Source organism: Oncorhynchus masou, chromosome 13 (genome assembly GCF_036934945.1).
Source record: "Oncorhynchus masou masou isolate Uvic2021 chromosome 13, UVic_Omas_1.1, whole genome shotgun sequence".
NCBI lineage: Eukaryota > Metazoa > Chordata > Actinopteri > Salmoniformes > Salmonidae > Oncorhynchus > Oncorhynchus masou.
In genome coordinates, this window is record NC_088224.1 from 32,940,615 (window position 1) to 32,955,002 (window position 14,388).

At 41.7% G+C, this 14,388-nt stretch overlaps 1 protein-coding gene across 1 annotated transcript in view; it reads right to left on the reverse strand.

Annotated features, from left to right (window-relative positions):
- LOC135552110 (thrombospondin-3b-like) overlaps positions 1-7,392 on the reverse strand; it is a 33,894-nt gene extending 26,502 nt beyond the window's left edge. Inside the window, exon 1 of the mRNA XM_064983521.1 lies at positions 7,041-7,392. Within this exon, the coding sequence (XP_064839593.1) occupies positions 7,041-7,125 (85 nt within the window). The 5' untranslated portion in view covers positions 7,126-7,392. The remainder of the gene's footprint in view (positions 1-7,040) is intronic.
- Positions 7,393-14,388: the final 6,996 nt, after the last annotated feature.

Consider the following 14,388-nt stretch of genomic DNA (forward strand, 5'->3'; position numbering starts at 1 on the left):
ATCCATATGTGTGTTTCTTTGGATAGTCTACTTAACCGGTGGGTGCATGACATGGGTGACAGGGTGCTAACGCTATGGTATTAGTGGCAAAGTGGTCGTAGGCTTCACCAGACAAAAATACAGTTTGTCTAGGGAGGGGGCGCGAATTTAGCTATGTCGAATACACATTTAGTTTGTCAGCAGGCACAGATTGACATTTTGCCTTGGGATGTATACTTTTTGGGTGATTCTGTAGTTGCAATGAGAGGAATGGAACTCTCAGATGAAAGGGAAATGGTGCTTGCTAACGTTAGCTATAGCTCGGAGATGGCGAACTCCATTGGACACCTTTCTCTAAATATCTCTGGTTAACGTTAGCTCTATTCAGTCTCAGGGTGCGTGTGATTTAGCAAAAGTGTAGTGGAATATTCCCCCTATGCTTTTGTTATCCTTATTAGTCCATTAAATGAATAAATTCAGCAACAACGGGCACAGACTGATATTTTACCCTGCAGGATATTAAAGTTATCTTTTATTTTCTTCAGATTGTGTGGTTAGCTTGCTAGCATTATTCAGGGCGATGGTCGTAGCATTTCTTCCACGTGAGTTGAATTTTCCTCGTGCTTTTGCTAATCTTTCAGAAGTGATCCTTATCAACCATTAATTAGGCAATGTTAAATGAATGATATCGGAAACATCAGGCACAGACTGATATTTGATTTAGCCTTGTAGTCTATAATTATTTTTGTTTAGATTGTGTGGTTGGCATAAATTGCATATTAATGTATAGATTGATAGCTCTTTTGGTGTGTGCATGCAATTTGGTGGCTGCGGGGTAGTGTAATTTTTATATTGCAGGTTGACTGGTAGCTGGAAGTAGCTTTATTGGGAATGTTCAGGTATAAATCCAGCAATTTCTGTTTCCTAAATATTAAAGCATTCATTACACATGCAAAAAAAACATAGAAATGGCGTGAACGCCAGTTTTGCTTGTGGGGTAGAGTGCCCTTGCATCACTACTTGTTACACTACCCCGACCTCATCCTGCAATTTGGGCGACTCATTTGTTTGTGGGCCCCCAAGGTTTGAGAGCAAGCTCTCCTACTTCAAGGAGTGTGCCAGAAAACTTGTCTGAGAGCCACCAGTTACTCCAATCTTACTTATGCAGCGGCCAATTGTCATGGAAGAAAATGATGACGGATACACATTTGGAAAGATCTCACTGATTCTGGTCACAGAATCACAGGACCTTTTAATTGTTGGGGTGAATCAGTCTGTGTCACCGGTCGATCTCGGGGTTCATTTTGTACCAGATTCTCGGATTAATTATGTGTGTTAATAAAGATAGATTGAGGCATTATTACCCACTACCAGTTTATGAAGTGTCAAGTTTCTGTGTTGTTTCCCTGCATCACTCAGTGTGTTCTCCTTAAACCAGTGTAGGCATGGAGGGTCTTCAAGATGCAATTCAACACCAATTGCCTGAGTTGGAGACTGAGATGGTGGCATCGTGATTGACATTTGCCTGACTCAAACTCTCCTGAACAAGGGCAAGAGAACGGTCAACTTTTTTAAAAGCCAAAAGACCAGGTTGAGAAGAGAGATCCAGTGCCTTCTGAATGAAATGGACGGTTACATCAAAGGCAATGACGATCTAACAGCCACTGCTCCCATTCTTTTACTGATGACCCACTTCAGAGAGGAGGACAAATCTCTGCTTCTCTTGGCAGATGTAAGGAATAGTGTTTTTAGACTTATAAAGTTTATATGATTAATGGTGTTTATACTGTACTATTACGCATGATTTTAATATTTTTATGTATGCTTAGTGATTTTAGGTCACTGCAACTCAGGTTGATGTTGAGACGCAAATTCCTTGGCCAGACACACCAAGGCAGATCATGCTTGGTAATACATTTATTTGATTTAAGGTGGAACAGAAATATATAGTATTGTAGTAGCTATCTAGAGATGTCTAGTAAGTATACACTAACACCCTTACTTTTGTGTATTTCCTTTTTACCCAGCGAGTAATAGTAGTAGTCATAGCATTAGTTATGGTAATAGTAGTAGTAGTAGTAGTAGTAGTCATAGCATTAGTTATAGTAATAGTAGTAGTAGTAGTAGTAGTCATAGCATTAGTTATAGTAATAGTAGTAGTAGTAGTAGTAGTAGTAGTCAAAGCATTAGTTATAGTAATAGTAGTAGAAGTAGTAGTAGTAGTAGTAGTAGTCATAGCATTAGTTATAGTAATAGTAGTAGTAGTAGTAGTAGTAGTAGTAGTAGTCAAAGCATTAGTTATAGTAATAGTAGTAGTAGTAGTATTAGTAGTCAAAGCATTAGTTATAGTAATAGTAGTAGTAGTATTAGTAGTAGTCATAGCATTAGTTATAGTAATAGTAGTAGTAGTAGTAGTAGTAGTCAAAGCATTAGTTATAGTAATAGTAGTAGTAGCAGTAGTAGTAGTAGTAGTAGTAGTAGTCATAGCATTAGTTATAGTAATAGTAGTAGTAGTAGTAGTAGTAGTAGTAGTCATAGCATTAGTTATAGTAATAGTAGTATTAGTAGTAGTAGTAGTCAAAGCATTAGTTATAGTAATAGTAGTAGTAGTAGTATTAGTAGTCAAAGCATTAGTTATAGTAATAGTAGTAGTAGTATTAGTAGTAGTCATAGTATTAGTTATAGTAATAGTAGTAGTAGTAGTAGTAGTAGTAGTAGTCATAGCATTAGGTATAGTAATAGTAGTAGTAGTAGTAGTCAAAGCATTAGTTATAGTAATAGTAGTAGTAGTAGTATTAGTAGTAGTCATAGCATTAGTTATAGTAATAGTAGTAGTAGTAGTAGTAGTAGTAGTCATAGTCATAATCATAGTAATAGTAGTAGTAGTAGTAGTAGTCATAGCATTAGTTATAGTAGTAGTATTAGTAGTAGTCATAGTCATAATCATAGTAATAGTAGTAGTAGTAGTAGTAGTAGTAGTAGTAGTCATAGCATTAGTTATAGTAGTAGTATTAGTAGTAGTCATAGTCATAATCATAGTAATAGTAGTAGTAGTAGTAGTAGTAGTCATAGCATTAGTTATAGTAATAGTAGTAGCATTAGTAGTAGTCATAGTCATAATCATAGTAATAGTAGTAGTAGTAGTAGTAGTAGTCATTGCATTAGTTATAGTAATAGTAGTAGTAGTAGTCATAGTCATAATCATAGTAATAGTAGTAGTAGTAGTAGTAGTAGTAGTCATAGTCATAATCATAGGAATAGTAGTAGTAGTAGTCGTAGTCATAGCATTAGTTATAGTAATAGTAGTAGTAGTAGTAGTAGTAGTAGTCATAGTCATAATCATAGTAATAGTAGTAGTAGTAGTCATAGTAATAGCAATTTCTTTCTTTCTATTTCCATGTTTGTCCTAGTTGACGTATCAGAGCTAAGGAGGATCAGAGTTTCAAAGATTGGGGTGATAATCTGCATGCCACCGAGATTTATTCAAGACTTTATTCGAGCATCTCTCATTCTCTCAGAAATCCTGCCCAACGAAAACCTGCCATGAAGGTTGGGTCAACAAATGATCTGTTTGCTCCATCCCGGAGCCTGTTTTGACTTGCGGTAGCATGCTTCTCTGGCTCCAGTCTAGCCCTGCTTGCTCCTCTCTATCATCCTTCTCTCTCAGCCCCTTTCTCTCTCGTTCTCTCTCATTTCTCTCTCAAAGACAGGCAGGCAAGCAGTTCTTGCTATAGTTTTTTTGGAAAAATGTCTCCCTTTTGTTTTCCTATTTTTCATTGATCTGTTTAGATTAGGTTTTTTTCTTACATGATCCTGTATTTTCAAGAATGACTTATTCTGATGTTTTGGTTTGTGTATGGTGAAGTACATTATTGGCCAGTGTTTGTCAATGTTCTTATCACTGTATCTCTCTCTGTCTCTCTCTCTCTTTCTCTTCCCTACTATCTGGAGTTGTAATGTTGCTCTATTCAAATGTTGTTCTTTATGGTTAAAGTGCAATTCATGTGAAATTCATGTTATGAATTTGAATAAATATATTTGTACACGTATTTGTTTTTCTTACAATATTACATTTCAGGGAGCTGTCTTCTAAAGACAACCTGCAATGCTTTTAGTATTGTAAAATAATTGTATATAACTGTAGGTATTTCCCTGTAAATTTACAGCATTATACAGACACCACAGTTGCCAGTTTAATTCTGTAATTTTGCTTTACAGCAGTGATGCTGTAATATAGTTTACAGTATGATTTTTACTTACTGTAAAACATATTACAGCATCCCTGCTGTAAATTTACAAACCCAGTTATTCTATGCACCAGAAGAATAGCAAACTAAGCTAAAACGTTCAGGTGTCAGGCAGTTACAGTACTTATCTCTGTATGGTTTACCAAACCACCAGTTAGTAATGAACCTAATGCCTAGGCTTTAGTTCAGCGGGTGAACACAGTGTTGTGGTGTGTAGGAGACCCGGGTTCTAAAAAATGATGTATTTAAACCCTTGATTACTGGTACTATGTATTGGCCAATGAGAGGCTTTGAAGCCACCAGTCGTTCATATTGGCACTACTCAGAAGAAGCAGTCCTCCATATGAATGAATGGAATTCGACAGTATTTCAATTAAATGTTACAAGGACAAAAATACACATATTTCAGTATTTTGTTGTTGTAGTGGGGGCAGTAGCATTAGAACTTTCAATAAAAAATACTTTGATATATTTTTTATCTTTATGTTGAGCTCACATAATATACAGTGCATTCGGAAAGTATTCAGATCACATTTTTCACATGTTGTTGTTACAGCCTTATTCTAAAATGGATTAAATGTTTCTCATCAATCTACACAATACCCCATAATGACAAAGCAAAAACAGGTTTTTAGACATTTTTACAAATATATAAAATAAAAAACAGTAATACCTTATTAAGTATTCAGATCAGGTGATTGAGCTCAGGTGCATCCTGTTTCCATTTATCATTTTTGAGAGGTTTCTACAACTTGATTGGATTCCACCTGTGTTATATTCAATTGACATGACTTGGAAAGGCACACACCTGTCTATATAAGGTCCCATAGTTGACATTGCAAGTCAGAGCAAAAACCAAGCCATGAGATTGAAGGAATTGTCTGCAGAGCTCCGAGGCAGGATTGTGTCGAGGCACAGATCTGGGGAAGGGTACCCAAACATTTCTGCAAGAACACAGTGGCCTCCATCATTTTTAAATGGAAGAAGTTTTGAGCCACCAATACTCTTCCTAGAGCTGGCCACCTGTCCAAACTGATCAATCGGGAGAAGGGCCTTGGTCAGGAAGGTGACCAAGAACTCCAGAGCAAAGCTGTCATCAAGGCAAAGGGTGGCTACTTTGAAGAATCTCAAAATATAAAATATATATACATAATATTTGTTTAACTCTTTTTTGGTTACTACATGATTCCATATGTGTTTTTTCATAGTTTTGATGGCTTCACTATTATTCTACAAGAATAGAACATTGTAAAACATTGTAAAAAATAAAATAAAAACCCTTGAATGAGTATGTCAGTGTAGGTGTGTCCAGACTTTTGACTGGTAATGTATATATATATATATATCTTATTTTTTAATCATCCTCTACATTGTGAACCACACCAAAAGATCTCCTTCTGGACACCCTCTTCATTCCCCTATCCCCAACTTTAAGAACACTGTTAAATAACTGCCACTGAGTGGGGTGGGCTTGATTAGTAGACCAGAATGTTGAGCACTGCAGATGCAAATATAGTACAGATTCTCAATTGTATAGGTGAAGAGTGAGTCCAGTCTATATAGAGTGAGTAGTCTATACCTACCATTTCTAGCTACATCATTCTGAATGTTCAGTCCCACTGAAAGCAGCCCTTGTGAATGGAAAGGCAGAGCAGCAATGACCATAGGGGTTAAGAATTTGTGAGCTGGTTGTTCTCTTTAAAATGACTGTTGTATGGGCCAGTACCCATTATAAATCAGTATGATGGACAGGTGTAATTAGAATATCTCAACTATCTCCTCACTCTCAGTGGGTCATAGTTGACGTTTACACAGACACACATCTTGAGGGGACATCCATTCGATCGCTGCATCATCATTGTGGGCAGGTCCTTGTGAAAAATTATGCCCATCATCTATTGTTTGGCTCCATTGCACCATATGGTTCAGCAACCACCTACTAGTGGGAGGTGGACCCATGAGTGTTTAGTGTTTTACTGGTGGAATCTTATTGATATCTTAACAGCAATTAGCAGACATCTGGTCATCTATTTTGTCTTGTATAGAGACAGCAGCCATTGTATCCTAAATTATTATTATTTTTAATTATAGGCTATAGCTGTTTACCATTTCAAGTTTAGGAGCTCTTTATAAAGCAAATGTATGCGTAATATGTGTCATTTACAGTGCAATCATAAAGTATTCTGACCCCTTAACTTTTCCCACATTTCATTGCGTTACAGCATTATTCTAAAATGGATTAAATTGTTAGATTTAACGGTGTGTAGATTGATGAGGGAAAACAATACATGTTATTCATTTTAGAAAAAGGCTGTGAGGTAACCAAATGTGGAAAAGTCAAGATGTCTGAATACTTTCCGAATGTACTGTATTTTTCATATGACATTGCAATGTAAAGTGATAGAGATTATGTAGGACGCAAAAAGCAACTGGGGCGTTTTTGTGGTGTGGTCCTTCAATTTGCATGACCCCAAATATTGAACGAGGTGATGAGCGATTGCAAGCAGTTCAGAAAAGCGCACATTTCGCGTCCAGCACAGAAGTGTCCATTTGGGTTTTTTTGACACTCGAATCTATAATTTGGTCAATTGAATGTAGCCTAATTAGAATGCCTCAACACCGCTTTCATTCAAAATTCTAGTGAATTTGATAGGAATTACAGCAGTAATCATGAACCTTTTTTACTATTGAATTATTCTACAGAAGTTGTGGCACACAATCAGTGAACAATGCAGAGGGACTTCACTAACATTGCAATGAAAACTAACATCAGAATAATACTTTGTCAAAGCATGCATAATATTTTTTAATTACCTTGCATTTCTGAAGACCTGCTGAAGCCCAAGAGAAGCGACGCGCTCACAAGTAGAATACTTTGCATAAGCCTCCCCATATCCATCGTAAAGGCACAGCGTTTATGAACGTTCCCCAAATAACCTAATATCTAACTTTTCAACTGTGACTCCACCGAAGTAAAGAAACGCGAGTGGAACTGTGTGAAGACTCCTCGACCGGCACGCTGACCAGCGCGGATGGGTTGTCAAGAAATGTTGTCTCGCACGGTCGCACTCCGCGCGCCAGGCAAAAGAATGCTTCGGGTGAAGGTGAAAGATGTCAGCGGGTCTCACTCGTGATCCGAGCAGCTTGGGGTGTGCTGCGCCGAACACTTTCCTCATCTCCCAAATGAGAAACATGAGATGGGCTGCGAGCTATTACAGACAGTGAACAGGGCAATATAACTATGCTTGTCAATCAAATAAAAGTTTTACTGCCTCTGTGCGCTCACTGTCTCCAGCTTGCATAGCCTAATGATAAACTGACAATTATAAGACTGCTTACTTGTACATGACTGCAATCACACTGCATGTTTTATTGTGGTGCAATGAGTCAGTTTCATTTGTGTGCATAAGACTTGTTTCCTTCCCTTACCAAAAAAATATGTTTTGAAACTGCAGTAAAAGTGCAGTAACTTTCAGTGGACTCTGCAGTGGTATTTTGGACATACTGCATTCTAACTGCAGTTATACTGCACTCTGACTGCAATCTTTTTTGTAAGGGTTAAGCTCTCATAAATATGGGATATTAATTTAACAACAGCACCATTTTATAAAAAAAAAAGATTCCCACAGGATTGAATTGACAATCCTACTAGACCAGAGCTAACAGCCACATTTGACCCTTGACAACATCTGGTATGATCTGCCAGCGTCTTCCAGAATGATCGTATGTATTTATGAACATTTGTTTTTATTGTCTCTTGGCCTAAGTACCACTGCTGAGATTATGTCATGGCTTTTGGGTTTATGCCTTCAGATTATACTTTTCTTTTCTGAAATAAAGTGGTTGCAGATTGATTCTTGAGAGACTGTTTAACCTAAAGTATAATTAGTGTGATTGATCTAATCCATATATGTCTCATTGGCAATGTTTTGGCCTGCATTGTACAACATGGCAACACAGACAGGTCAGAAGGTTCCTGTCGAGACAAAACATATGGTGAAAATAATATCCCGCTCCTCGTAGTAGTTGCCTCAAATGTAGATCATCATAGAACACACAAACATTGTTGTCAGTTGGAGACATTTATCAGCATATTATTGAGAGTGTATGTATTTCATTGTTTATATGCAACCTCAGAAGAGCAAGAACCAGGGCTTGTTCGGGAGAGTGTAACGTAACACAACATAACATTCAGATAGAAATGTTTTGTGGAGACAATATATGATTGTCTGCCCTGTAGACTATAACACATTGTGTCTGATGCTCTATTTATGACTTTTCTATACTACATTTAAAAAAATGTATTTTACCTTTATTTAACTAGGCAAGTCAGTTAGGAACAAATTCTTATTTTCAATGACAGCCTAGGAACAGTGGGTTAGCTGCCTGTTCAGGGGTAGAATGACAGATTTTGTACCTTGTCAGCATGGGGGTTTGAACTTGCAACCTTCTGGTTGCTAGTCCAATGCTCTCACCACTAGGCTACCCCACCACCCCATACATGAACAAAAGTATGTGGACAACTGCTCGTCGAACATCTCATTCCAAAATCATGGGCATTAATTAGTGAGGTCGGGCACTAATATGGAGTTCGTCCCCCCTATGCCTCCACTCTTCTGGGAAGGCTTTTTTTTTAGATGTTGGAACATTGCTGCGGGGACTTGCTTCCATTCAGCCACAAGAGCATTAGTGAGGTTGGGCGATTTGGCCTGGCTCACAGTCAGTGTTCCAATGCCTCCCAAAGGTGTTCAATAGGGTTGAGGTCAGGGCTCTGTACAGGCAGGGTCAAGTTCTTCCACATTGATCTTGACAAAACATTTCTGTACGGACCTCGCTTTGTTCACCGGGGCATGGTCATGCTGAAACAGGAAAGGGCGTTCCCCAAACTGTTGCCATAAAGTTGGAAGCACAGAATTGTCTAGCATGTCATTGTATGCTGTGTGTAAAGATTACCCTTCACTGGAACTAAGAAGCTTGAACCTCAAAAAGCAGCCCCAGACCATTATTCCCCCTCCACCAAATTTTACATTTGGCCCTATGCATTCTGGAAGGTAGCGTTCTCCTGGCATCCGCCAAACCCGTTTGGTCCTTCGGACTGCCAGATGGTGAAGCGTGATTCATCACTCCAGAGAACGCGTTTCCACTGCTCCAGAGTCCAATGGCGGCGAACTTTACACCACTCCAGCTGACGCTTGGCATTGCACATGATGATCTTAGGCTTGTGTGTGTGCGGCTGCTCGGCCATGGAAACCCATTTCATGAAGCTCCTGACGAACAGTTCTTGTGCTAGCCCTGCTTCCAGAGGCAGTTTGGAACTTGGTAGTGAGTGTTGCAACCGAGGACAGACAATGTTTGCACGCTACGCGTTTCAACACTCAGCGGTCCCGTTCTATGAGCTTGTGTGGCCTACCACTTAGCAGCTGAGCTGTTGTTGCTCCGAGATGTTTCCACTTCACAAGAACAGCACTTACAGTTGACTGTGACAGCTCTAGCAGGGCAGAAATGTGACAAATTGACTTGTTGGAAAGGTGGAATCCTGAGCTCTTCAGTCAGGCAATTCTACTGCCAATGTTTGTCTATGGAGATTGCAAGGATGTGTGCTCGACCTGTCAGGAAAGGGTGTGGCTGTAATAGCCAAATCCACTAATTTGAAGGGTGTCCACATACTTTTGTTGTGTAGTGTATCTATTACATTTACATTTACATTTAAGTCATTTAGCAGACGCTCTTATCCAGAGCGACTTACAAATTGGTGAATTAACCTTCTGACATCCAGTGGAACAGCCACTTTACAATAGTGCATCTAAATCATTTAAGGGGGGGGGTGAGAAGGATTACTTTATCCTATCCTAGGTATTCCTTGAAGAGGTGGGGTTTCAGGTGTCTCCGGACGGTGGTGATTGACTCCGCTGTCCTGGCGTCGTGAGGGAGTTTGTTCCACCATTGGGGGGCCAGAGCAGCAAACAGTTTTGACTGGGCTGAGCGGGAACTGTACTTCCTCAGTGGTAGGGAGGCGAGCAGGCCAGAGGTGGATGAACGCAGTGCCCTTGTTTGGGTGTAGGGCCTGATCAGAGCCTGGAGGTACTGCGGTGCCGTTCCCCTCACAGCTCCGTAGGCAAGCACCATGGTCTTGTAGCGGATGCGAGCTTCAACTGGAAGCCAGTGGAGAGAGCGGAGGAGCGGGGTGACGTGAGAGAACTTGGGAAGGTTGAACACCAGACGGGCTGCGGCGTTCTGGATGAGTTGTAGGGGTTTAATGGCACAGGCAGGGAGCCCAGCCAACAGCGAGTTGCAGTAATCCAGACGGGAGATGACAAGTGCCTGGATTAGGACCTGCGCCGCTTCCTGTGTGAGGCAGGGTCGTACTCTGCGGATGTTGTAGAGCATGAACCTACAGGAACGGGCCACCGCCTTGATGTTAGTTGAGAACGACAGGGTGTTGTCCAGGATCACGCCAAGGTTCTTAGCGCTCTGGGAGGAGGACACAATGGAGTTGTCAACCGTGATGGCGAGATCATGGAACGGGCAGTCCTTCCCCGGGAGGAAGAGCAGCTCCGTCTTGCCGAGGTTCAGCTTGAGGTGGTGATCCGTCATCCACACTGATATGTCTGCCAGACATGCAGAGATGCAATTCGCCACCTGGTCATCAGAAGGGGGAAAGGAGAAGATTAATTGTGTGTCGTCTGCATAGCAATGATAGGAGAGACCATGTGAGGTTATGACAGAGCCAAGTGACTTGGTGTATAGCGAGAATAGGAGAGGGCCTAGAACAGAGCCCTGGGGGACACCAGTGGTGAGAGCGCGTGGCGAGGAGTTTTGGAGAGAAAAGAAAGAAGGGATACTGGTCTGTAGTTGTTGACATCGGAGGGATCGAGTGTAGGTCTTTTCAGAAGGGGTGCAACTCTCGCTCTCTTGAAGACGGAAGGGACGTAGCCAGCGGTCAGGGATGAGTTGATGAGCGAGGTGAGGTAAGGGAGAAGGTCTCCGGAAATGGTCTGGAGAAGAGAGGAGGGGATAGGGTCAAGCGGGCAGGTTGTTGGGCGGCCGGCCGTCACAAGAAGCGAGATTTCATCTGGAGAGAGAGGGGAGAAAGAGGTCAGAGCACAGGGTAGGGCAGTGTGAGCAGAACCAGCGGTGTCGTTTGACTTAGCAAACGAGGATCGGATGTCGTCGACCTTCTTTTCAAAATGGTTGACGAAGTCATCTGCAGAGAGGGAGGAGGGGGGGAGGGGGAGGAGGGTTCAGGAGCGAGGAGAAGGTGGCAAAGAGCTTCCTAGGGTTAGAGGCAGATGCTTGGAATTTAGAGTGGAAGAAAGTGGCTTTAGCAGCAGAGACAGAGGAGGAAAATGTAGAGAGGAGGGAGTGAAAGGATGCCAGGTCCGCAGGGAGGCGAGTTTTCCTCCATTTCCGCTCGGCTGCCCGGAGCACTGTTCTGTGAGCTCGCAATGAGTCGTCGAGCCACGGAGCGGGAGGGGAGGACCGAGCCGGCCTGGAGGATAGGGGACATAGAGAGTCAAAGGATGCAGAAAGGGAAGAGAGGAGGGTTGAGGAGGCAGAATCAGGAGATAGGTTGGAGGAGGTATGAGCAGAGGGAAGAGATGATAGGATGGAAGAGGAGAGAGTAGCGGGGGAGAGAGAGCGAATGTTGGGACGGCGCGATACCATCCGAGTAGGGGCAGTGTGGGAAGTGTTGGATGAGAGCGAGAGGGAAAAGGATACAAGGTAGTGGTCGGAGACTTGGAGGGGAGTTGCAATGAGGTTAGTGGAAGAACAGCATCTAGTAAAGATGAGGTCGAGCGTATTGCCTGCCTTGTGAGTAGGGGAGGAAGGTGAGAGGGTGAGGTCAAAAGAGGAGAGGAGTGGAAAGAAGGAGGCAGAGAGGAATGAGTCAAAGGTAGACGTGGGGAGGTTAAAGTCGCCCAGGACTGTGAGAGGTGAGCCGTCCTCAGGAAAGGAGCTTATCAAGGCATCAAGCACATTGATGAACTCTCCGAGGGAACCTGGAGGGCGATAAATGATAAGGATGTTAAGCTTGAAAGGGCTGGTAACTGTGACAGCATGGAATTCAAAGGAGGCGATAGACAGATGGGTAAGGGGAGAAAGAGAGAATGACCACTTGGGAGAGATGAGGATCCCGGTGCCACCACCCCGCTGACCAGAAGCTCTCGGGGTGTGCGAGAACACGTGGACGGACGAAGAGAGAGCAGTAGGAGTAGCAGTGTTATCTGCTATCTATCTATAATAGATGCGTAAAAGAGTTCAATTGAACACAAACTCTGGGTCTTAGAAGGATGCCAGATTGGCGCACACTGAACAAATCTGATCTAACAAAGTGAATATTCATCAAATCCGTCATGATTTATGTATTGTAACAGGCCCACATTGTGTATACTAAAGTCAGATTTTGATATATTTGGCTGTTTTCGTTGCATAACATTAATAGAAGTAGTCCCTTTTCAGGTTTAGAAGAAGCGACTGCTAAATGCTAACTCCCGGTCATATAAACTGGTATCATAGCTAGCATAGACAAATCGGTGGTGGTATTCAAAGTCGTTTTTAACTGTAATGCAGTTGTTTGGTCATGATGACATGAACATATATTGGGGTTGACATCCATACAAGCATTGATTTTTACCTCAACATAGTGCAATATACCATAAACAATAGCCTAAATGTAGGCTAATTTTGCTGGGGGCAATGAGGAGATTTGGGATCTTTACCCCACGGCATCTTTCCCCCATGTGTTTCCATGGCATTTCCATTGTTTTGATGCGTTCTATTGACCTCTTTACCACATCTATGTTCTGTACGTTTTATGCCACTGAAAACAGAGTGATCCGTTCTCACAGAAAGGAGAATTCTGACAAGAATTCTGACATGATTGTTGAGTGGTAAAGAAAGACTAGCATGGGTGCCACAAAAGAGCATATATATATATTTGTTTTAAATCACAGGAACGGAAGAGGGACAGCATTCTGTTCCACTCAGTGCTCCTCCATCTTACAGTCTACTAGTTAATTGCATAGTGCTGGGAAGCAGAGCTGTACAGCATCATTTTTTCTCAATACCAAACCTTATGCATGTTTTCTATAAGTCACCTTTCTTTGGGTGATCGATAAAAAAAATACTGCGTTTGTGAGACAGAAACATTCTCTGTGTTACCTTAAAGTCCCCTTGGAAAGATCTCAAACAATGTAAAGAATAACTTCCAGGTAATATATCTGCTCTACTGCATAATTCTGTCGAATATGTTTTCCATTGTGATTTTAGGGGTAAAAAAGGAAAGGCATACTTTCTTCATAATTCTTCAATTATATTAAAACTTACTTGAAGATTCTGAGACAAGAAAAGGTATGCCTTCCTGGGATGTCAAGAAAACAAAAATCAATCCCCAATAAAGGAGACAGCCCAACTTGGCATGTTGGTGGATGCCAAGAGGGGTCTGTTCTGACAAAGGATTATCGCACATTGTGGGGGATTGAGATTTTTCAGGAATGTAATCCCAGTTCCCTTATTGCAGTACACAGAATAAATCAGAGAACGTCCATTTTCTCTTCACAACGTCTCCTTGTCCCTAGTCCCATACAGAGCCAGTACTGCTCATTCCTCTTCCCCCTCCTTGATGTGGTGGGGTCCCACTAGCGCTGCCTGCGGTCAGACGTGCTGGATGCTGACGATCCCCATCAAAATGGCATAGCCCAGCATGGAGCCCATGGCGAACAGGACAGACAGGATTTGGTTGCGTTGTTTATGGGGCTCGTTGTCAAAGTCACTACCATCTGAATAGACTGACACCTGGGATGAGTGTCAAAAGAGAAGAAAGCATGAAGTCTCTGCACATAGCGTATCATAACAAAACCAGTTTTTGCAATTGCTTGTTAATACAGTTAGAGTTTTCAGTGTTTTGGAGTCGAGTATCACACTGCTAGACTAGGTACTCCAGATCAGTACGTCTCAACTCTGGTTCTCGAGTATCCCAAACAGTCAACCAATCAACCACTTGACAAGTTAAAATCAGGTGTGTTTGCCCTGTGCTACAACAAAAGTGACTGTACTGTTGGGGATACTACTCGAAGAACGGAGTTGAGAAATAATACTCCAGGGAACTTACCTCCGCTCTCTGAGGGGAAATAGAGGACCAGGCCGTTGGTGCAGTAGTGCC